This window comes from Mastigoproctus giganteus, chromosome 14, assembly GCF_048544385.1.
Source record: "Mastigoproctus giganteus isolate SK-2022 chromosome 14, ASM4854438v1, whole genome shotgun sequence".
In the NCBI taxonomy this organism is placed as follows: Eukaryota; Metazoa; Arthropoda; class Arachnida; order Uropygi; family Thelyphonidae; genus Mastigoproctus; species Mastigoproctus giganteus.
The window spans coordinates 5,461,982-5,487,446 of record NC_143588.1 but is presented as its reverse complement, the minus strand read 5'-3'; the positions used below and the strand labels follow the sequence as shown (position 1 = coordinate 5,487,446).

At 37.8% G+C, this 25,465-nt stretch overlaps 1 protein-coding gene across 1 annotated transcript in view; it reads left to right on the top strand.

Moving 5' to 3' along the window:
- Positions 1-25,465, top strand: part of LOC150074956 (uncharacterized) — a 735,724-nt gene that overhangs the window by 472,503 nt on the left and 237,756 nt on the right. The window contains exon 15 of the mRNA XM_090389002.1: positions 7,476-7,570. Within this exon, the coding sequence (XP_090245128.1) occupies positions 7,476-7,570 (95 nt within the window). The remainder of the gene's footprint in view (positions 1-7,475; positions 7,571-25,465) is intronic.

Here is a 25,465-nt window from a genome sequence, read left to right as displayed (position 1 = left end):
TTTACTAAAGCACATTTTTGGGGTTACTACCATAAAACAATAAAAACAATTTCCAGTTGCGTTTCTGCCAGTGGAATCTGTTATAAACTCGATTTAATTGCATTTGCGATTATACCGATAGCTGGAATTGTGTTGGTTTTTACATTATTATGGTGAAATGTGTTTTCCCTTCACTAATATAAAAAACATAAATACATTTTCAGAATCTTCTCTTCATTCCTATTGTGTTGCGTTCGGTTTGGGTGATTCTGCGTTCGACTGCCATTTCTTGTAAACAGAAAGGCGAATCGTGCATAAGCGAATTCGGTTTGTGTTATATAAGATATCGTTCCCCTATTTATAAATCATGTATGATCAAATTCATGTAGTGTAAACACGTGTTATACGACGACTGACTGTACTACTAGTTCTTTAACCTGTTGGTTTTGGCAGGGGTTAAAATTTCCTTTTCATACCATTAAAGCGTATTTCATAAAAAACTAAATTAAAAATAATTAATTGAATAATCATTTTGAATTTAGTATTTAATCAGTAGCAATCCAATTAATTTTAGTAAGTGTGCTCTGGTTGATGAAGTAGTGCCATAATGAAAATGCTCTCTAGGTAGATTTCTATCCACCCTTATTTTGCCACCTATATTGCTACTTTCAAAGAACACTCTATCACACAAAGAAAATCTCTTGTCACTATCACTTGACACCCGGGACTGATGCTTACTACTTCTAACAGTGACTGGGATTCTCTTGTTGGGAGTATGGAAGACATAAAATGACAGAGTTCATTGCTTGCAGAAGCAGTGAAACCTTAAACTTTGAAACCATTAAAGTCATTGACCAGTCAGGGGTCAGTTGCTCTCTTATGACATCTCTGTTTTCTTACTTGTCTGGATATCCTGATCACAAAGGGCATCTGCACATGTGATCAAGGATCAGTACAGGTCCCAGAATGTGATGCTGTTTATATTATTTATAAACACAGTATTTATAATTGTAGTTATTCCTGAAACTTTGTTATTTAATTTACCTTTCAAAGTTTAAAGGTCCCCTCACCCTAGTGATAAGCATTTTAGTTATAGCATGATTATGTGGAAAATATGTTACACTTTTATTTGAAATTATTTTGTTTAGGAAAGCAATGATTAGAAGAGTGTGAAGATGACAAAAATACATTTTTAAGAATTTATAAAAAAATAACTACTGTAACTATGAAAATGACAATTTATTTCTTATTTTATAACATGATCAATAAAATTTCTCAGAAAACCTCATATGTGGTAAAATTACATGCTCGTGAATGGTGTCATTGCTGATTTGTGAAAATCAGCAATTTTGGCCACTTTGATTCCAAAATGAAAAAAATAATAATAATAAAAATAAATAAATAAAAGAAATCAAATAAAATTGCTACCATTATGATTATAATATTTTTTTAGTTACAGAAAAAAGGCTGCTATTGATCACAAAAAAAAAAAAAAAAAAAAAAAAAAAAAAAACAATGAGAAATATTCATAGCTGCACTGCCCGTGTAATTAAGAATTTTTATATGGCTAGATTTTTCATCCCAGTTGTGTTAGAGAATTCTATATTGTCATTGATAGATTAAAGTATTTGAAATCTTGTATTTTGAATATCTTTTTATACATATATATGTGTTTGGTTACACTGTAGAAATTTCAACAGTGATTTATATTTTTTTCAGTATCTGGTTTTGTAAGTAACATTAATAATTTTGCCATTTTTCATGCTGATGATAGCCACTGTTGTTTTTATTTAAATAATTTTTTTTTAAAATAAAAAGTGGCACTAGGAACTAATGGTATACAACTGAAGAAAGTGAGAAAAATTAACAAAATACTTATGGGATGTATAAATGAAGAAAAATAGCTATAAATTTGAGTTTGCATTTGCAACTCTACTCCACATCAAATGGGCCATTAAGTGTTGTTCATTTAATTTAATTTAGTTGGCAGCTCTAATGACATGCTTTTGCTGATAAGAAAGGCACCTGTGGTGGATGGGATCTATCCAGTTATATTAAAGGAGGCAGCAAAGGAAGTAAATCCTTAGCCATAATTATGAGAGCTTTCGTGGACTCAGAGGACACATTTGTACATCTCTAGTTCCCATGGACTAGAGATGTACAAATGTGACCCAATTCACAAAGGAGATCAAAGGGTGACACAAGTAATTACAGACCATTAGCATTAGCATTAGTAGAGGCATTTGATGCAAGAAAGCAAGTTTATGCAGCATCAGCCAAAAAAAAAAAAAAAAACCCACTTCCACTTCACCCCTCTGTTCGTTCAAAATACCTGTCCAGCTGAGCCTTAAACTTATTTAGGCTATCAACCTCCACCACAAGGGATGGAAGTCTGTTCCACCAACCAACCACCCGCTGGCTAAAGGCAAATTTCCGCACGTCTATCCTACATCTGTCTTTCCTCAATTTGAATTTATGCCCTCTCAGGTGATTTTTCTGAGCTAGAGGAAGAATCCCATCAGCATTGAGCATGCTTAAACCATTCAAGGCTTTATACACCTCTATCAGATCACCTCGCTGGTGCCTAGTCTCCAGACACTGTAATTTGCAAAACATAAGCCTTTCTTCGTAAGAGCACCCCTTTGTTCCATTCACTAATCTTGTTGCCCTTCTCTGTACTCGTTCCAGCAGCTCTACATCCTTCTTGAAATGAGGCCTCCAGACCTGTATACAGTACTCTAGGTGTGGCCTGACCATCGCCTTATACAATGGAATAATCACCTCCTTATCCCTGCTGGAAAAATTCCTGTATATCATTGACAATACTCCATGAGCTACTCTTGCAGCCCATCTGCACTGCTCAGAGAACTTCATATCTGCCTGCACAACCACCCCCAAGTCCCTTTCATTCTCTACCACTGTCAGTGTAGTACCACAGAGTTGATACGTTGCTCTGGGGTTGCTGTTTCCCATGTGTAGTACTTTACATTTGTCAATGTTAAACTTCATTTGCCACCTCTCAGCCCATCTGCTCAACCTTTCCAGATCCTGTTGCAGCAGCATAGTGCCAGTAGTGTCCTTGACAACCCTGCCAACCTTTGTATCGTCTGCAAACTTGGACATTAAGCCCGATATACCATCATCAATATCATTTATAAATACAGAAAACAATAATGGACCCAACACTGAGCCCTGAGGGACTCCATTAATAACATCAGTCCACGATGAGCAGTGTCCATTGATTACCACTCTCTGTCTTCTCCCCCTCAACCACCCCTTTATCCATAGCAGCAATTTGCCTCCAATGTCACACTGCTCCAATTTGTGTAGCAGTCTTCCATGTGCATCAGTATCAAAAGCCTTTCTAAGATCCAAGTATATAATATCAAAGTTATTCCCTGCATCCAGTTCTTTTGTGACTGCATCATAGTATCCAATCAAGTTGGTCAGGCAAGACTTCCCCTTAACAAAACCATGCTGTGTCTGAGCTATAACTGAAGTCTTGTCTAAATGATCCTGCAGTGCTTCTTTAACCAGTGCTTCCATTAATTTTCCTGGAACAGAAGTTAAGCTCACAGGTCTATAATTACTTGTGTCAGCCTTTGATCCTCCTTTGTGAATTGGGGTCACATTTGCACATTTCCAGTCTATGGGTACCTCCCCTGAGTCCAAGGAAGCTCTCATAATTATGGCTAAGGGTTTGCTTACTTCCTTTGCTGCCTCCTTTAATATAACTGGATAGATCCCATCCACCCCGGGTGCCTTTCTTGTGTTTATCTTCAACAGTTTCTCCTCCACTTTACTCCCAGTTATTTCAAGATTCTGTAGCTTACTGCTGGAGTTGAATACACCTCTGGCATTCCCCTTGCTGAATAACTCCTCATGTGTGAATGTCGATGCAAAATATTCATTTAGTTTGTTAGCTACCTGAGCAGGATCATCAACACTTGACCCATCAATATCAAGTGGACCAATCTGATTCATCCCCTTCGTTCTAGAGTTTACATAAGTAAAGAACTCTTTGCTGTTTTTCTTTGCATCCCTTGCCAAGGATTTCTCGTGATCTGCCTTCGCCTGCCTAACCTCCTTTGTAACTTGGTTGCATATCAACTTGTATCTATCATAGGCTTCTGTGTCATGTGTTAATTTGTATGTATCCCATGCATTTTTCTTCTCTGCCATATGCCTCATTAGTTCATCTGACATACATTTTGGCCTAAACCTTGAACAATATTTCTTAGTCGGTATGTAAAGCCTAGTAGCTTCAAAGATAAGTTCTTTGAATGCTTCCCATTTTGAATTTGCTGTTGGTAACATCATCAGTTGGTCCCACTGTATAGAATTTAAATACTGTCTCAGTCCATTGTAGTCGCCTTTACGGAAGCAATAACCCTTCCCTTTACCCCTAATGGTAGTTACCTCTTTGAGTAAATCCCACTTCAGCACACTGTAATCACTGCCACCTAGTGGTTCATTTATCTGTAGATTCTTAATACATGAAGAATCACTGCTGATAATCAAATCAAGAGTATTACTCCCTCTAGTTGCCTCCCGAACATGCTGATGTAGAAAACAATCATCCAATAAATCCACAAAAGCCCTGCTAGTGTGTGAGTAACCAGCCCCCAAATTCCAGTCAATATCTGGGAAATTAAAATCTCCCATTATAAGACACTCTGATTTACTGGCCCACTCTATTTCCCTGTACAGTTCCTTATTATACTCATCAGAGTCATTAGGCTTATAGCACACTCCTACTCTCAATTTTGATCTCCCAATGTTTATGTCACACCAAACTGACTCCACACTGCACTGTCCAGCGATGTCGACTGGCTTCACTTCCTTGGTTTTTATGTGTTTCTTAACTAATAGCATAACCCCTCCCCCCTTCCTATCCTGTCTATCCTTTCTGTAGACGTCGTATTCCCCAAATTGCAGTTCTGCATCCCTTATATCTGTGTGACACCACGTCTCTGATATCCCAACAATATCTGCCTTCGATGTTCTGAGCAATACCTCAAATTCACCAAATTTATTTACTAAACTCCTAGCATTGGTGTACACGCAAGTATACCTGCACCTGTTTCTATTCTTAGCTACCCTAACACAACCCATGTGTTTACTTGTACCGCAACAACTCCCAGCAGTCTCTGAAATACCATGCATCTTGTTTTTCAGGCTTTTGCTCATTCTAATAGAAGCAGTGCAAGAATCTCTTTCAGTTAGTTAGTTTAACTTCTGTTCTGGGGAAATTAATGAAGGCACTGGTTAAATAAGCACTAGAGGATCATTTGGACAAGACTGCAGTAATAATTGGCACCTCCGTAGCCAGGTGGGTAGGAGCAGCAGTGCGTAGCACACGCTTCATGGCCTTAGTTGCTAATGCTCCTAAAAACCAAATAACAACAACAGCAGTAATAATTCACACTCAGTATGGGTTATGGGAAAATCTGACAAATTTGATTGGATACTATGATTTGGTTACAAAGGAACTGGATGCAAAAAATAATTTTTATATCATATACTTGGATTTCAGAAAAGCTTTTGACACTGTTGTGCATGGAAGGCTACTGTACAAATTGGAGCAGTATATGGTATTAAGGGCAGGTAGCTACAATGGATAAATGGGTGGTTAAGTGGGAGAAGACAGAGAGGGGTAATCAATTGGCACTGCTCTTCATGGACTAATGTTATTAGTGGAGTCCCCAGGGTTCAATGTTGGGTCCACTGTTGTTTTGTATATTTATCAATGATATTGATGAAGGTATATCATGTATATTTTTGAAGTTTCCAGATGTTACAAAGGTTGACAGGTATATTAATGACAGTGCACTACTGAAATGGGATCTAGAAAAGTTGAGCCTATGTGCTGAGAGGTGGCAACTGAAGTTTAACATTGACAAATGTTAAGTACTGCATGTGGAAGCAGTAACCCCAGAGTAACATATCAACTGTGTGGAGCTACACTCAGTGTAATGGAGAATGAAAATGACCTATGGATAATTGTGCAGTCAGATATTAAGTTTCTGAGCAGTGCAGAATGGCCTGGATTTGATTCCCTCACTAGACAAAAGTGACATAAGCCATGGTCTTGTACGTCTTTCAGACGTCACTTTTATGCTGAAAGATCCAATGGATCTTTCAGCATATTTCAGTATTTCAGCTTTTGCTCATAAAACTAATCCATCATTACTGCTTTTGAGCCATATCTCAGTCTTTATGTGTTCAGAATGGCCGTTTTGGAGTCCCAGCCTGAGTTCCTGTTCTATAGATTATGATTTGGGTTGGAGCGTTTGGCATACAGCAAAAGGCATCTTAATGTTAATATACAGAAGCAATTATGATTCAAAGCATCAGCCGGTATTTCCTGGCTTTTGCCCATATATTTAATTTTTAATAACATTGATAATAGTATAGTTGCAAATGATGCATATAAGTTATAATTTTTTTATAAGTAAGCTAATACAGCATCAACTGAAAAAAAAAAAAAAAAAAAAAAAAAAAAAGGAACCAAAACACAACACCAGATGGAAGTTCATTCGAACGATCAATTACTTCTCTGGCAGGGAGGAGGACTCAAATAGGTAATTTATTTTATTTTACCGTATTTATTTATTTATTATTTTTATTCTAGGTTAGTTAAGGAAAAGCCTCATCGTAATTCTAATATTAAAGAAAATTACTGTACATCTGTTCTGCAACCATTCTTTTACAATTTAAATTTATATCCCCTTATGTGTGTCATCTGAGCATGATGGTATGGTACCCATTGTGTTGCCAACTTTGTTTCTCTTCTGTGCATCCCTTCCAGCAGCTCTACATCCTTCCTAAAACTTCTTAAAATCAGGCTTCTAGACCTGTATGCAGTACTCATGGTGCAGCTTAACCATTGTCTTATATAATGGGATAATGCTGCTGGCAGAATTCCTCTACATCATCATCAACAGAACCCTGTGAGTTGTCCTAGTAGCCTGTCTGCACTTTTCAGAGAACATATCAGACACTATACAATTACCCTAGGCTTTTTTCATTCTCCACGACCTGCCACCTTGAGTGTGGTGCCATCCAATTAGCATGTTATGCTGGGATTATTGTACCTTGCATTTATCATTGTTAAACCTCAATTGCTACTTTTCAGCCATATACTTAATTGTTGATTGTATTGTTGGTTGTTGGGTTTTGTATTGTTGTTGTATTGTTGGTTGTATTGTTGATTTTTGGGTCTTGTTGATTGTATACCCTGATTATTGTCATTCATTACCCTGCCAACCTTTATACGATCTGAAACCTTAAGATATAAAGCTTGAATATTGTTAATGAATATTGTTGAATTTTTTAATAATATATTAATGAATGAATTCTGTAAACAACAGTAGTTTTCTGTTATCTTCTACTCTTTTGTAACAGTATTTCTGGCAGTACTGTGTTTATTAATTATGTATGGTCGTGAGTATATGTGTATTTAAATTTTGATTGTGCATATGTTTGTTAACTAGAAGGAATAGAGAATTCTTTATGTGGGCCACATGATGATCTCATCACTGACCTGATCAATGAAGCAAAAACAGATGAAACTGGTCAAGGACTGGAGGTATTTAAAATCCCATTTAAATATAAATTTGATTTAAATCCAAAATCCTAAAAATAAAAACATTTAACACATTATTTTCTTCATTTAAGTCTTGCTTCCCTTTACACTTTCATTGCCAAATTTTCCGATGACCTTTTTTAACCTAGGATTGAAAACCATGGGATTAAGTCATTATGATGCTAAGCACTTTATATACATAGTCATTTGGTATTGAAAAGAGCAGAGACATTTTTGGGCTTTCTTCTCACTGTGACTGTTTAATCAGCCTCTGATGAAGGTTGCTTGACAAAATTATTCAGTTTTTCTTCTGTCTGTCAGATTAGAAGAAAAAGTTCTGAAAGTATGGTGGTTCCCCCTCCAAGTGGATTAAAAATCCAAAGCCACGTATTTATGTGAGGAAGCAGTGAACATGTTGCTAACCAAAAAGCTTTACCTCCTCATAAACTTATTGGATCACAGTATTGACACTTACTGAGTCACAACTGTTCTGAATGCCTGTTCTCTTGAACAGGCATTCAGAACATGTGTTAGGCTAGCATTGGTGAGATTTGCGTCATTAAATGCATAAGACGGGAGCTCTTTTTATACTAGTGTGTGTTGCTAAACACACTAGTGGGATAATTTTTTTAACTATGATGAAGTATGCCCACTGAGCAGTGTGTTATTTTTGTGAAAGGATTTTATTAAACTGGCAGTATTACAGTTACATCCTAGCATGAGGTTTAAACTCACAGTCTTATGCATTATTGTATGCATGTGGTTATATACAAGTGATTAGCATTATAAAAATATACAAATGGAAGAGCCAGTACCTGTATGAAAGAGAAAATTAGGAAAATCTGACATTTAAGTAAGAAAATTGTATTCAATGTTAGTGAACATTTTGATAAAGAAGCACAAAATTAAAACTGTCTAATCACTTGTATAAATTAAATGAAAAATTGAGTGTACAAAGCATGCTAGTGTAGCAATGTAATTTTCAGAACCATTAAAAAAAATATATTCTAATAATCAAAAGATAAATGCTCTCCACATTTCTTATTTCCTAAAAAATGTAAAAAAAAAAAAAAAAAAAAAAAACACTTATACAAATTATTCTCTAGACAAATTTGATCATGTTGTCATAGGGCAAACAATCCAGGATTTTTATATTTATGAAAAAAAATGTACCAACTATACCAAATTAATTCCACTCTTATAACAGAAACTGAATTTTAGTTGGCAAAGAGAAACTTTAAGGAAAATTTTTCATGATATGAGATTTTGTTGGAAGAAATTTCAAAAGAAGAAAAGTTTTAGTGTAGTAAACAAACTATTTACAGGAAATGAAACTTGAATATTCTTTTAGTGGCCTTGTGTGCAGGTATATCAAGAACTGGAAATTGGTGTAATAATCAGCACTTAAAACCTGCATCTAGTAATCTGCCTTTAATTTCTTAAAGAATTACAGATTTTTTGTAATTTTGTGGTACTTCCTGTACCACTTCTTCAGTGTAAAGACAGCAAAACTGGTAAATATTGTGATATGATTTACACAGAAGTTGTTAAATTTGATTACACATTACTCATTAATTTCATTAACTAAATTAATCCCATTAAGTTAATTAATCCAAATTAATCCTATTAATCCTATTAATTAATTTAGTGAGATTAATTTATTTATTTCATTAATATGATATACATTCTCACCCGTAATTTTGATTACACATTTCTTACTTGTTAAGGTTTATTCTTGAATTAGTTAAAAAAAAATAGCTGTTAGCAAATGTCAGGTAAAAAATTAAGCTTTAACTGTGTTTAACTAATTTTAAATAATTTTACATTAGTTATTAATTTAGTTAATAAGATTAATAATAAATCAATTAACATTAAGTAAATTGATAACTATGAATACTTACATTCCTGTAATGTTATCCTTACGATATCATCAACCTCACATACCAAGACAATGGTTTACAGTTCATTATTATTGTTATTACTATTATTAGCCATGTGGTGCAAGGAAGCCTGAGGCTTATGCTGCACTGGCCAAAAAAAATTTCCGAGTTACCCTGAGAGAGAGAGAGAGAGAGAGAGAGAGAGAGAGAGAGAGAGAGAATCACCAAGAAAGAGATGATGATATCCATCCAGCTCAGGGTCCTGAGTGTGCCAAGTCCATACTCACCAGATGTGAGCCCCTGGGGCTGATTATATTTATATATTCTGTACTGTATTCTTAAACTAAGAAAGTTTGAAATTAAAACTCCAGTTAAGGTCTTCTGGGGCCAATCTAAGTTTTTTGCTGAGGGTGAAGATAATTAGAACAAGAGTAGGGATTTGGATGTTGTCAGATTAGACATCTGTTTGGCAGTTAACCTTTGTGAACATCTCTTAATTGTGTAGGTGGGTGGGGTCAAGATTACATCAGAAGGAGGGGGAGTTCTTTTTGCAGGATAAAGAGAAAGAGAGAGAATCTTTTATTGCACCACTTTCAGTTGTGACAGTTACATGATTGGATCATGTTGCAATATACCTTCACGGCCATTGCAAGACGATCCAATATTACAGAAATAAATAAATTGCCATTAAGTGATATAGGACATAAAACAAATTAAATGTTGTTGTTGTTGTTTGTTATTTGGTTTTTAGGAGCATTAGCAGCTAACGCCATATTGCTCCGGGATATGCGGTGGTCATTCCCTGACCTTTCCGCATCCTCCATATTTGGTGCTGACTGGCTCGAACCCTTCTAATCAAGAAGCGTGTGCTAGGCACTGCTGCTCTTTCCTACCTGGCTACGGAGGCGCCTTACAACAACAAATTAAATTAAATAACATCAAGTGACAGAAGACTAATAATACGATACAATGACTTTCATAATGGCATTAGGTTACATAAAAATTACATTAAATGAAATTACATTAAATAAATACTGGTGTAATGTAACATTAAGATTAAATTAACAAAAATGACACTTGAAAGTCCTGATTATCATCTTCGCAGCATGGGAGAGAACAGCATGAACAGAGGCAGTTGATGCACGCACTGCTGGCTCCTTTCCTGGTATGCCTAGTAATTAATCCAAGCATCAAAGTGGTAAGTGCAGGACATGTTGGCTTGGATGCGATGAAGAGAAAGCATTTAATTTTGCAGACTGTCCAGACAGTGTTGACTATTCCTTACTGGAGGGAACCTGGGGTGAATTTTCATGTCACTATATTACTTCAAGGATGCCTTCTGCCTGTGCTAAGTGATTGGAGGGCATAGGATATGTGGGATCCAGAATCCTCTTCCTAGGTTAGCATTTAGCATTAGCAAAAGCACATGATGCAAGAAAGCAATTTTATATAGCATCAGCCAAAAAAAAAACCAAACCCCCCCCTTATTTCACCCATCCACTTGCTCCAAATGTTTGTCAAGTTCTGCCTTGAATCTGTTTAAGCTATCAACTTCTACAATGACCGATGGAAGTTTGTTCCAGCAATCAACCACCTGCTGGCTAAAGGCAAACTTCCGCACATCTATCCTACAACCGTCTTTCCGCAATTTGAATTTATGCCCTCTCAGGTGATTATTCCGAGCAAGAGGAAGAATCCCATCAGCATTGAGCATGCTCAAATCATTCATGGCTTTATACACCTCAATCAGATCACCTCACAGGTGCCTAGTCTCCAGACACTGTAATTTGCAAAACTTAAGCCTTTCTTCATAAGAGCAACCCTTTGTTCAATTCACTAATCTTGTTGCCCTTCTCTGTACTCATTCCAACAGCTCTACATCCTTCTTAAAATGAGGCCTCCAAACCTGTATACAGTAGTCAAGGTGTGACCTGACCATTGCCTTATACAAGGGGATAATCACCTCCTGTTGATGATTAAGCTTCACACCAGCCAGAAGATAAATAAATTCAATACTGTAACTAAAAACACTTTATTTAGAATAAGTATAAAATAAATATATATTTACAATAAAAATATAAATAACACTGATAAAATATACTAAAAATAGAAATTAAAAGCGATAAAATTTGTTATAGTTTTCAGAGGCAGCAGTCTCCTTCCTCAGCAGCATGTCTACTGTGCGGCACATCCTTAAATAGCAGATCCACGGCACACGTCACATGGTTCCACGGTTGGAATTTTCCATTTGTGCACCGGGACCGGAAATGGCTCAGGAGTGCGCTAGCTGAAACCGTTCGTCACATCCAAGAACGATGGTTTCAAGGAGGGGGTGTAGACGTACACCCCTATTCCTATTAATAGTATTGCTAGCTGCCCCAATACGTAAGCTCTCAAGCCATTTATGGTCCCAGAACCCTTGTGCATGACCTGTGATGACAGCATCTTCCGGGGAAATTTGATGTTGTTTCTCCCAGAAATGTTCTGCCACAGCAGACTTCCCATAATTTGCGGACTTTATTGCGTTTACATGCTCCCCCAGCCAGTCTTTCAATCGCCGCCCCGTCTCACTCACATAACACACCCCACAATCCGGGCATTTGATTTTGTACACCACCCAACTGCTGGCTTCTTTGGATATGGGGTCTTTAACTCGAGATATCGCTGTGTGCAACCTCTGACCTGGGAGTTGCACACAGCGTATCTGACATCCCCCGAATTATACATGCAATGTGGTCTGAAAGGCCCGGATAGTAGGGAATGTATGCGGTTCTCACAGGGGCCAACTGCTCATTACGGGTGGACTCTACTCCGATGGCTCTGTCCAACACCCTCTTGGGGTAGCCGCACTTCTTGAGGTCTGCTGTGACCCGAACAATTTCATTATCTTTATTCTCGGAGGTGCTGCAGTGGGACCACACCCTGTCTATTAGAGCCTTGACCACACTGTTTTTGTGTTGGCTGGCCTGTGCTGAGGTATAATGGGTATATTGACCCTGGCACATCGGCTTTCTAAATACCTTGGACTTAAGCCTGCTACCTTCCCTAACTTTCTTGCATCGTATGCCTCTACTAATGCTCTCCTACTCTCATTTTTGCTTTCCCAGTGCTTATGTCATAGAAAACTGACTCAACATTGCACTGTCCACTCATGATAACTGGATGCACTTCCTTAGATTTTATGTGTTTCTTAACTAACAGCATAACCCCTCCTCCTTTCCTGTCCTGCCTATCTTTTCTGCACACATTGTGCTCCTCAAATTTCAATTCTGCATTCCTTGTATCTGTGTGACAGCACTTTGATATCCTAACAACATCTGCTTTTGATGTATTTACCACACATTTATCAGATTTGCTCTTCTCTGATCTGCAGGTACTTTCCCTGAATCTAAGAATGTCTCAAAACGATGGTTTAACTAACTACTTTGCAACCTCTTTTAGTATAATTGGATAGATTCTCCCAGCCCAAGGTGCTTTATTCACTTTTAGCTGCAGCAATTTCTCTTTACTCTCTCTTATAATAAAATCATTTAACTGTCAATCAGGAATTAGATAGACATCTGTTAGCCCCTTCTCTAACTGATTGAGAGTCATTTAACTCTCAATCAGGAATTAGATAGGCATCTGTTAGCCCCTTCTCTAAAAATGTCTTCATTTGTAAACGTAGACATAAAATATTTATTCAGTTTATCAACAATCTATACAGGATCCTCAAGTTATACAATTCATATCCAATGGATTACTGAATAAAAATATATTGCTTATAGTGATTTGGATGGGTGAAATGAGAAGGGGTTTTTTTTTTTTTTTTTTATTGGCTGATGCTATATAAGCCTGCTTTCTTGCATCATGTGCCTTTACTAATGGTAATGTTACTGGAATTTAGTTTTTTGGCATAGCAATAGGAAATTTCTAATGTTTACATACTAGTTTCTAAAGTTGCATAAATGTTATGTGATACATAAATATTGTTACAGTAGCTGGAAATAGCTTAGTGTTTTTGTATTTGGATATCATATAGCATTAATATGCTTGTATTGCAAAATCCAATATTCACCATCAACTGCTTCTTGTGGTCTTCGGACAGAAGGATGTTAGAAGAATTTAGAACAATTTTAATGTCGCAAAACCTTCTAATGGCATTTCTCCGTTTGTTTCCCAAGCCTGTGCTCATAAGCTTGCTCCGCTTCTAACTTCACTTCTTACTATTCACATTTTCTTATTTCACTAGTGTTTTCCCTTCTGCTTGGAAATTTGCACATATCCAAATATTTCCAAAAAAGGATGACACATAGTAAATCTCTGCTTTCCAATTATTACTCTATTGCACTTTTTTTTTTTTTTTTTTTTTTATCACTCTTACCTCTACTCTTAGTAAAGAAATAGAGAAATCTATCAACCGCCAGTGCTTCCATTGTCTTGAAACCTTCCTTTCATCAATGAGCACCAATATGGATTCCATCAATGTCAATGCATTGGAGATAAACTGGTTTCAGTTACTCAGTTTCAAATGAATTTTATGGAAAAATTTTAGTGAAATTCAAGCTGTTGCTCTTGACATTTCTAAGTCTTTTGATAATTTTTCCATTAAAGGTCTTTTAAACAAACTCCCATCTTATAGATTGCCAACTAGTAAATAAAGTAATAGATAAAGAAATAGTAGTAAAGAAAAGTAGTAAATAAATTTGATGAATCTGAAGTGCTGGTCAAGAAAATAAAATAATATAATATAATGGCATCATAATAAATAATTAATGGAAGGTCATCTTGATAGAAGTGGAGCCATAAGGAAATCACAGCATGGATTTGTTAATAGTCAATCATGCCTCATCTATTTGATTAGCTACAATGAGGGTGTTACAAAGTAACTGGATGCAAAGAATAAGTTTGACATTGTATTCTGGCCTCTGGGTGTCAAGTGTTCTGTGAAGAAGCAATTTCCAGTGATTTATATAGTGCTTTCTAAAGATATACATTAGTTTTATGTTTGATGTAAAGTTCTCTCCCTATTGTTTTATTAACAGCTTTAGTTCTACAAGTAGTACCTAGTGCTTAGAAGGGAAAGACCTTTCTGGTTTTTTCTCTTTTTCATATTAATCACTAACTCAGCTAAACTTTTTTAGCCACTAGATCACTGCTGGCATTGCTGCCTCATGTGGTGTGGCCAGAAACCTGAGCAGAAGATCCAACCTCCTATTTTGCTGCTTTAGCAAAAATAAACTTCAGTGTTTTTCCACCTTTAAAGCTGACATTCTCTTCAACAGAGACATCAGAAAATGACCATGACACTTCTCAACCAAAAAGGTTAAAAATAGTTTCCTTAGCACCAGAATCTCTAGCATTTCTCATATTACATTCAGTTTCAGATCAACCCCAGAGCAAGTTATCTCCCTTCCTAGTGGAAAAATACATTGAACCTGCTGCATAATCTCTGAAAATAGTAAAGCAACTTCAACCTGGTGACCTGATAGAGACTAATCAACCAAAATATTCTGAAAAGTTGTTAAAGCTGACTAACTTTAGTGGATTCCCAATAAAAATTACTCCCCATGCCACTCAGAAATGAGATCTATTAACTGTATCAGAGGAACAAAGAGCTGTAAGAACAAAAGGTTGTTCAAATAAGGAGAATCATGACTCAAAAAGGTGGCAGTCTTGTCCCAACATGGAGCATTATTCTCACATTTAGTTCTCTTGTCAACATCATTGAAAGCCAGTTATCCCCATTGCTGTGGCTGAGTGCATATCCCAAACTGCTACAGGTGCCAGAAATATGGTCATTCCCAAACTGCTACAAGTGCCAGAAATATGGTCATTCCTAAACTGCTACAAGTGCCAAAAATATGGTCATTCCCAAACTGCTACAAGTGCCAGAAATATGGTCATTCCTAAACTGGATGTTGCAGTGAAGTAATATGTCCTACTTGTGGGTCCAAGGAATACAGTAAGGAGATGTTGAAGTGCAATCAACCAAACTGATTGCACTTTAACATTCTCTCACTGCCAAATTGCATAGGCAGTCAACTGGCATTCCCAAACATTATGAAAGCAAGGGGAAAAAAATTCAGAAATAGAAAGTGTTAAACAGTCAAATAGATGGTGGCAAGAAGACAATAAACCAAATGGTATATGCCAGTGGCTCAACATTTACAGTTTATTGGTGTTCAAATGGAACTATTGGTTCCTCCAGATACTTATTCCTGATTGGGCACATTCCTTACTTTTCAATCCAAAACAATGTACAACATGAACTTCTGAACAAGCCAGCAACCTCCTTTGCTGCCTCCCTTAATGTAATTAGATTGATCCCATCTACTCCAGGCACCTTCTTTATGTGAAATTTGTCCTCCATATTTCCTTCCCTTATCACAAAATCATTTAGCTCCCTGTTAGAGTTTGATGAAATTCTGGCATCTCCTTTACTAAAGAATTCCTCATTGTGAATGTAGATGCAAAATAGCTGTTCGGTTTTTCAGCATCTGGGCAGGATTATCAATAGTTAAGCCATAGATATCAAGCCTAATGTGATTCAACCCCTTCCTTCTACTGTTGACACAATTAAAGAAGTCTTTGCTGCTTATCTTTGCACTGTTTGCCAGAGACTGTTTATAATCAGCCCTAACAGCCTCTGTTATTTGATTACAGATAAGCTTATATCTACTTCATTCTTTCTGTATCACCTGATAATTTATATGTACCTCATGCAGTTTTCTTCTCTGCCAAAAGTCTCATCAGTTCATCTGATATCCATTTAGACTTAAGCCTTGAATAGTATTTCTTTGTTCATATGAAAACCTCAGTAGCATCTATGATTACTTTCCTGAATGCTTCCCATTTAGAATTGCTAACATTATAAGTTGGTCCCACTACGTAGAATTTAAAAACTGTCTGATAACCACTCTAGTCACTTGTATGAAAGCAAAATCTTTTCCCTTTTATTAACATAAAGTAATACACTATGATCACTGCCACCCAGTTGGTCTTTTACTTGCAGATTCTTATATGCATGAAGAATTGCAGCTCATAACCAGATCAAGAGTGCTGCTTCCTCTTGTTGCCTCTCTAACATGCTGCTGCTATAGAAAACAGTCATCCAATAATAGGAGGAAGTATATGATGAGAGCTCAAGGGGTAGAATTTTTTTCAGCTTGGTCTGTACTTCTTAACAGGAGAGACTGCTTCTACAGGGATGGGATACACTTAAATAGAAAGGGTGCAAGAATATTTGCTGATGCTATTGAGGCAGTGTTAGGTGAGTTGGAAAACTGCTAGCTTGGGGAGATACAAGGAGTAATAGATGAACAGTAGCTGCTGGCAGAGGTGAAAGTGATTCTTGCACTGCTTATATTAGAATGAGCAGCAGCCTGGAAAACAAGAGGCAGGGTATTTCAGAGACTGCTGGGAGTTGTTGCGGTACAAGTAAACATATTGGTTGTGTTAGGGTAGCTAAGAATAAAAACAGATGCAGTATACTTGCATATACACCAAGGCTAGGAGCTTAGTAAATAAATTTGATGAATTTCAAGTGTTGCTCAAAACATCAAAGGCAGATATTGTTGGTGTATCAGAGACATGGTGTCACACAGATATAAGTAATGCAGAACTGGAATTTGGGGAGTAAAATGTGTACAGAAGGACAGACAGGATAGGAAGGGAGGAGGGGGTTATGCTATTAGTTAAGAAACACATAAAATCCAAGGAAGTGCAGCCAGTCGACATCGCAAGACAGTGCAGTTTCGAGTCAGTTTGGTGTGACATAAGCACTAGGAGATCAAAATTGGAAGTAGGAGTGTGTTATAGGTCTAATGACTTTGATGAGTATAATAAAAAACCGTACAAGGAAATAGTGGGATGGTAAATCAGAGAGTCTTATAATGGGGGATTTTAATTTCCAGGATATTGACTGGAATTTGTGGGTTGGTCACTCACACACTAGCAAGGCTTTTGTGGATTTATTGGATGATTGTTTTCTACATCACCATATTCAGGAAGCAACTAGAGGGAGTAATACTCTTGATCTGATTATCAGTAGTGATTCTTCATGCATTAAGAATCTGCAGATAAAGGGACCACTAGGTGGCAGTGATCACAGTGTCCTGAAATGGGATTTACTCAAAGACGTAACTACCATCAGGGGTAAAGAAAAGGGTTTTTGCTTTCGTAAAGGTGACTATGATGGTCTGAGACAGTATTTAAATTCTGTACGGTGGGAGTAATATCAGTTGATGTTACAAACATCAGTTTGTATCATCAACTGATGATGTTACAAACAGCAAATTCAAAATGGGAGGCATTCAAAGAATTAATCTTGGAAGCTACTAGGCTTTACATACCAAATAAGAAATATTCTTCAAGGTTTAGGCCTAAATGGATGTCAGATGAACAAATGAGACATGTGGCAGAGAAGAAAAATGCATGGGATACATATAAATTAATGGGTGACATGGAAGCCTATGATGGATATAAGCTGGTCTGTAACCAAGTCACAAAGGTGATTAGGCAGGCAAAGGCAGATAATGAGAAATCTTTGGCAAAAGATGTAAAGAAAAACAGCAAAGGGTTCTTTACCTATGTAAACTCTAGAAGGAAAGGGATGAATCAGATTGGTCCACTGGATATTGATGGTTTAACTGGAGGCTCCTTCTCAGGTGGCTAACAAACTAAATGAGTATTTTGCATCAACATTCACACATGAGGAGTTATTCAGGGAGAGGAATGCCAGAGGTGAATTAAACTCTGGCAGTGAGCTAGATGATTTTGTAATAACTGAGAGGAAAGTAGAAGAGAAATTGTTGAAGATAAACATAAAAAAAAGCACCTGGAGTGGATGGGATCTATCCAGTTATATTAAAAGAGGCAGCAAAGGAAATAAGCAAACCCTTAGTCTTAATTATGAGAGCTTCCTTGGACTCAGGGGAGGTACCAATGGACTGGAAGTGTGCAAATGTGACCCCAATTCACAAAGGAGGATCAATGTAAGTAATTGTGGACCTGTTAGTTTAACTTCTGTTCCTGGGAAATTAATGGAGGCACTGGTTAAAGAAGCATGGCGGGATCACCTAGACAAGACTTGAGTTATAACTCAGACGCAGCATGGTTTTGTTAAGGTGAAGACTTGTCTGACCAATTTGATTGGATACCACGGTGTGGTAACAAAGGAACTGGATGCAGGGAACAATTTTGATATCATATATTTAGATCTTAGAAAGGCTTTTTGAACTGTTGCACATGGAAGACTGCTGCACAAATTGGAGCAGTGTGGCATTGGAGGCAAATTGCTGCTATGGATAAAGGGATGGTTGAGTGGGAGAAGACTGGGAGTGGTAATCAATGGACACTGTTCTTTGTGGACTAATGTTATTAGTGGAGACCTTAGGGGTTCAGTATTGGTTCATTTTTGTTTTCTGTATTTATAAATGATATTGATGATTGTATATCAGGCTTAATGTCCAGGTTTGAAGACGATACAAAGGTTGGCAGGGTAGTTAAGGACACTAATGACAGTACGCTGCTGCAACAGGATCTAGAAAAGTTGAGCAGATGGGCTGAGAGGTGGCAAATGAAGTTTAACGTTGACAAATGTAAAGTATGGGAAGTTAAACATATGGGAAGCAGTAACCCCAGAGTAACGTATCAACTGTGTGGTACTACACTGACAGTGGTAGAGAATGAAAAGGACCTGTGGGTAACTGTGCAGGCAGATATGAAGTTTTCTGAGCAGTGCAGATGGTCATGGTGTCTTGTAAATGATATACAGGAATTTTTCTAGCAGGGATAAGGAGTTGATTATCCCCTTGTATAAGGCAATGGTCAGGCCACACCTTCAGTACTGTATACAGGTCTGAAGGCCTGTATACAGTACTGGATGTAGAGCTGTTGGAACAAGTACAGAGTAGGGCAACAAGATTAGTGAATGGAAAGAAGGTTTCCTGTTATGAAGAAAGACTTAAGTTTTGCAGATTACAGTATAAATTCAAATTGAGGAAAGTCAATTGTAGGATAGATGTGCAGAAGTTTGCCTTTAGCCAGTGGGTAGTTGATTGGTGGAACCGACTTCCACCTTTTATTGTGGAAGTTGATAGCCTAAATATATTTAAGGCTGAGCTGGACAGGAATTTGGAACAAACGGAGGGGTGAAATGGGAGCATTTTTTTTTTTTTTTTTTGGCTGATGCTACATAAGCTTGCTTTCTTGCATGCTAATGCTAATAAATAAGCAAAAGTCTTGGAAGTGTGTGAATAACCAACCAACATGTTTCAGTCAACACCGGGAAATTTAAAATCCATCAGTAAATTCTGCTTTACTAGTGAACTCTATTTGTCTGCATATCTGCTTTTTGTTTCTCTGTATAAAATTTTCAGAATCATGGCTTGGGGAACATCCCCTGCCCCACCACCAATAGGATAATAACCTAACCCTTCTAATCCTCTGAAATATAAAATATGACAACAGTATATATAAGACTTACTGCAACCTGAACTAGACCAGTCACATAGGTGGTCTTCCCCACAATGTTGTCTTTTATCATTAGCATCAGTAAAGGCCTGTGATGCAAGAAAGAAAGCATATATAGCATCAGTCAAAAAAAAAAAAAAACTTTCTCATTTCACCCATCCATTCACTACAAATGTGTTTGCCTAGCTCTGCCTTTAACTACTTAAGTTGCTGACCTCCACTACAGCAGATGGAAGTTTGTTCGAACTATCAACCACCCACAGGGTAAAGGAGAATTTCCACGCATTCCTTCTACAATTGTCTTTCTTCAGTTTGAATTCATGTCCTCTTAGGTGAGTAATCTGGGAAAAAGGAAGAATCTCATTAGCATTGAGCTTGCTCAATCCATTCAAAGCCTTATACACCTCAATTAGATCACAGGTGCCCAGTCTCCAAAAGCTGAATTTGCAGAACTTAAGCCTTTCTTGGTAACACCAGCCCTTTGTTGCCCTCACCAATCTCATTGCCCTTCTCTGTACTCAATCCAGCAGCTCTATATCTTTCCCAAAATGAGTTCTCCAGACCTGTATGCAGTACTGAAGGTGTGGCCTGACCATTACCTGACAATCACCTCTTTTAAGCCAACAAAAGAGGCTAGTGGTAGCCAGATGTGTTCAAAGCCGCTAATTGGATTTTCTTATTTATTGATTTGACATTATTGTTTTTTTAAAACTTTTGATTTAAATTTAGTAGTATAGCATTATTTTGAGATTTTCTGATTAATCTGGTGTATTTATTCTTTACTCGGCCTTGTAATTGCATAAAGGTATTGGTATCATATACACGTGTTACAAGTTGCAGCTCCGTTTGAACGAGAAGTTTTTAACCATATTTAGCCACTTTATTGACCAATTGATACATCAAATTATTTCTATAAGTAGCTTATAAACCTAGTCAGTATTGTTAGTTTATTCTAAATTAAGATAGCGAGATTTGGAAGTTAATTAATACTTAAGTGTCCGTAGATTTACCATTCGTACTTTGCGCCATTGTTATACGACAACGTTATATCCCGAACTAGATAGCGTTAGCATAGTATAGTATATAATATAATATTGTCAATTAATCAGCAAAATTTATTAAATTTGTACAATTAAATTGGACTTTTAAAAAAATACATATAACAACTTAGATTACAAACGTAACATAATTAATTAATACGTAACATGATACGGAAGTTATATAAATGGAACTCGTAGATATTAGATACTGAAAAATATATATAGCGTTATAACTGTGTTGGGATACAAGTTTAGGGTTATAATTTTCTACTGAAATTGAAATTTGATTGAAATTAAATCGAAATCATCACTCAGACCAGAGCAGCAAAGCAAAAGGCTCAAACTAATGGGACTGCTGTGGCTCAGAGGGGAACTGGGGGGGGCAGTTGCCCTCTAAATCACAGCCTTTTAAAATGCTTTGCTTGCATGATGTTTGTGGAGCAATCGGGTACGGGACATGATATTGCCATGGGGCGCTGTCTTTGTGTATGCACGATGCAAGGAGTGTAACGAAATCAGGCGACAATTCAGCGTTGTTATGGGACTATATGAGAGCTTGAAGGACAGGGTGGATACCCTCAAAGGATCTAAAGTGAGTGGCTCATCAAGCTCTCAGCTGTCCACATCAACGCCAGAGTTTGCACTTGGTCATCACGCAACACAGTGGCAACCCACAAAGCAGAATGCGCTGGTCCCACAGGAACTAGTAGTTGTGGTGACTCTATTGTCAGGGAAACGGGGAACATGCTTTGTAAAAAGGATAGGTGAAACATGACCAGTGTATGTCTGCCAGGGGCAACGGTTGATGACGTTGTAGAGTGGATATCATCTTTTAAGGGCACAAAAGGTGATATAGTTGTACACGTTAGCACTAATGATATTAAGAGTAGTAGACCGGCGGAATTACTTAACAAGCACAGGTCACTGTTGAAAAAAAGCCGTGAATTAGGGTTGAATTGAAGGTGTCTGCAATTCTGCCCAGACACAATAGGAGGGAGTATATGATGAGAGCCTTATCAATCAATTTGGCCCTGGAAAGATTGTGCAAGGCTCAAGGGGTAGAATTTTTTTCAGCCTGGTCTCTACTTGATAGCAGAAGGGAGTGCTTCTACAGGGATGGGATACACGTAAATAGAAAGGGTACAAGAATATTTGCTGATGCTATCGAGGCAGTGTTAGGTAGGTCGGAAAACTGCTAGCTTGGGGGGAAACAAGGATTACTAGATTAACAGTAGCCACTGGCAGAGGTGAAAGTGATTCTTGCACTGCTTCTATTGGAATGAGCAGAAGCCTGGAAAACAAGATGCAGGATATTTCAGAGACAGCTGGGAGTCATTAAGGTACAAGTAAACACATGGGTTGTGTTAGGGTAGCTAAGAAAAAGAACAGGTGCATGTATAGCATTAGCATTAGCAGAGGCATTTGATGCAAGAAAGCAAGCTTATGCAGCATCAGCCAAAAAAAAAAAAAACCCCCACTTCCACTTCACCTCTCTGTTCGTTCGAAATACCTGTCCAGCTGAGCCTTAAACTTATTTGGGCTATCAACTTCCACGACAAGAGATCGAAGTCTGTTCCACCAACCAACCACCCGCTGGCTAAAGGCAAATTTCCGTACGTCTATCTACATCTGTTTTTCCTCAATTTGAATTTATGCCCTCTCAGGTGATTTTTCTGAGTGAGAGGAAGAATCCCATCAGCATTCAGCATGCTCAAACCATTCAAGGTTTAAACAGCTCTATCAGATCACCTCGCTGGTGCCTAGTGTCCAGACACTGTAATTTGCAAAACTTAAGCCTTTCTTCGTAAGAGCACCCATTTGTTCCATTGACTAATCTGGTTGCCCTTCTCTGTACTCGTTCCAGCAGCTCTACATCCTTCTTGAAATGGGGCCTCCAGACCTGTATACAGTACTCTAGGTGTGGCCTGACCATTGCCTTATACAAGGGAATAATCACCTCCTTATCCCTGCTAGAAAAGTTCCTATATATCATTGACAATACACCATGAGCTACTCTTTCAGCCCATCTGCACTGCTCAGAGAACGTCATATCTGCCTGCACAACCACCCCCAGGTCCCTTTCATTCTCTACCACTGTCAGTGTAGTATCACACAGTTGATAAGTTGCCCTGGGGTTGCTGTTTCCCATGTGTAGTACTTTGACGAATGTAATGTTAAACTTCATTTGCCACCTCTCAGCCCATATGCTCAACCTTTCCAGATCCTGTTGCAGCAGCATAGTGTCAGTAGTGTCCTTGACAACCATGCCTACCTTTGTATCATCTGCAAACTTGGACATTAAGCTTGATATACCATCATCAATATCATTTATAAATACAGAAAACAATAATAGACCCAACACTGAGGCCTGAGGGACTCCACTAATAACATTAGTCCACTATGAGCAGTGTCCATTGATTACCACTCTCTGTCTTCTCCCCCCCCAACCACCCCTTTATCCACAGCAGCAATTTGCCTCCAATGTCACACTGCTCCAATTTGTGCAGCAGTCTTCCATGTGCAACAGTATCAAAAGCCTTTCTAAGATCCAAGTATATAATATCAAAGTTATTCCCAACATCCAGTTCCTTTGTGACTGCATCATAGTATCCAATCAAATTGGTCAGGCAAGACTTCCCCTTAACAAAACCATGCTGTGTCCGAGCTATAACTGAAGTCTTGTCTAAATGATCCTACAGTGCTTCTTTAACCAGTGCCTCCATTAATTTTCCTGGAAAAGAAGTTAAACTCACAGGTCTATAATTACTTGTGTCAGCCTTTGATCCTCCTTTGTGAATTAGGGTCACATTTGCATATCTCCAGTCTGTGGGTACCTCCCCTGAGTACAAGGAAGCTCTCATAATTATGGCTAATGGTTTGCTTACTTCCTCTGCTGCCTCTTTTAATATAACTGGATAGATCCCATCCACCCCGGGTGCCATTCTTGTGTTTATCTTCAACAATTTCTCCTCCACTTTACTCTCAGTTATTACAAGATTCTCTAGCTTACTGCTAGAGTTGAATACACCTCTGGCATTCCCCTCGCTGAATAACTCCTCATGTGTGAATGTCGATGCAAAATATTCATTTAGTTTGTTAGCTACCTGAGCAGGATCATCAACAGTTGACCAATCGATATCAAGTGGACAAATCTTATTCATCCCCTTCCTTCTAGAGTTTACATAGGTAAAGAACTCTTTGCTGTTTTTCTTTGCATCCCTTGCCAAAGATTTCTCGTAATATGCCTTCCCCTGCCTAACCTCCTTTGTAACTTGGTTACAGATCAACTTGTATCTATCATAGGCTTCTTTGTCATGTGTTAATTTGTATGTATCCCATGCATTTTTCTTCTCTGCCATATGCCTCATTAGTTCATCTGACATCCATTTAGACCTAAACCTTGATCAATATTTCTTAGTTGGTATGTAAAGCCTAGTAGCTTCCAAGATAAGTTCTTTGAATGCTTCCCATTTTGCATTTGCTGTTGGTAACATCATCAGTTGGTCCCACTGTATAGAATTTAAATACTGTCTTAGTCCATCGTAGTCGCCTTTACGAAAGCAACCCTTACCTTTACCCCTAATGATTGTTACCTCTTTGCTTAAATCCCACTTCAGCACACTGTGATCACTGCCACCTAGTGGTTCATTTATCTGCAGATTCTTAATGCATGAAGAATCACTGCTGATAATCAAATCAAGAGTATTCCTCCCTCTAGTTGCCTCCCGAACATCTGATGTAGAAAACAATCATCCAATAAATCCACAAAAGCCTTGCTAGTGTGTGAATGACCAGCCCCCAAATTCCAGTCAATATCTGGGAAATCAAAATTTCCCATTATAAGACTCTCTGATTTACTGGCCCACTCTATTTCCCTGTACAGTTTCTTATTATACTCATTAGAGTCATTAGGCCTATAGCACACTCCTACTCTCAATTTTGATCTCGCAATGCTTATGTCATACCAAACTGACTCGACACTCCACTGTCCAGCGATGTCGACTGGCTTCACTTCCTTGGATTTTATGTATTTCTTAACTAATAGCATAACCCCTCCTCCCTTCCTATCCTGTCTATCCTTTCTGTAGACGTTGTACTCCCCAAATTCCAGTTCTGCATCCCTTATATCTGTGTGACACCACATCTCTGATATCCCAACAATATCTGCCTTTGATGTTTTGAGCAAAACCTCAAATTCATCAAATTTATTTACTAAACTCCTAGAATTGGTGTACACGCAAGTATACATGCACCTATTTCTATTCTTAGCTACCCTAACACAACCCATGTGTTTACTTGTACCGCAATGACTCCCAGCAGTCTCTAAATATCCTGCATCTTGTTTTTCAGATTTCTGCTCATTCCAATAGAAGCAGTGCAAGAATCTCTTTCACCTCTGCCAGTGGCTATTGCTAATCTATTCGTCTTTGTCTCCCCCCAAGCTAGCAGTTTTCCGACCCACCTAACACTGCCTCAATAGCATCAGCAAATATTCTTGCACCCTTACTATTTAAGTGTATCCC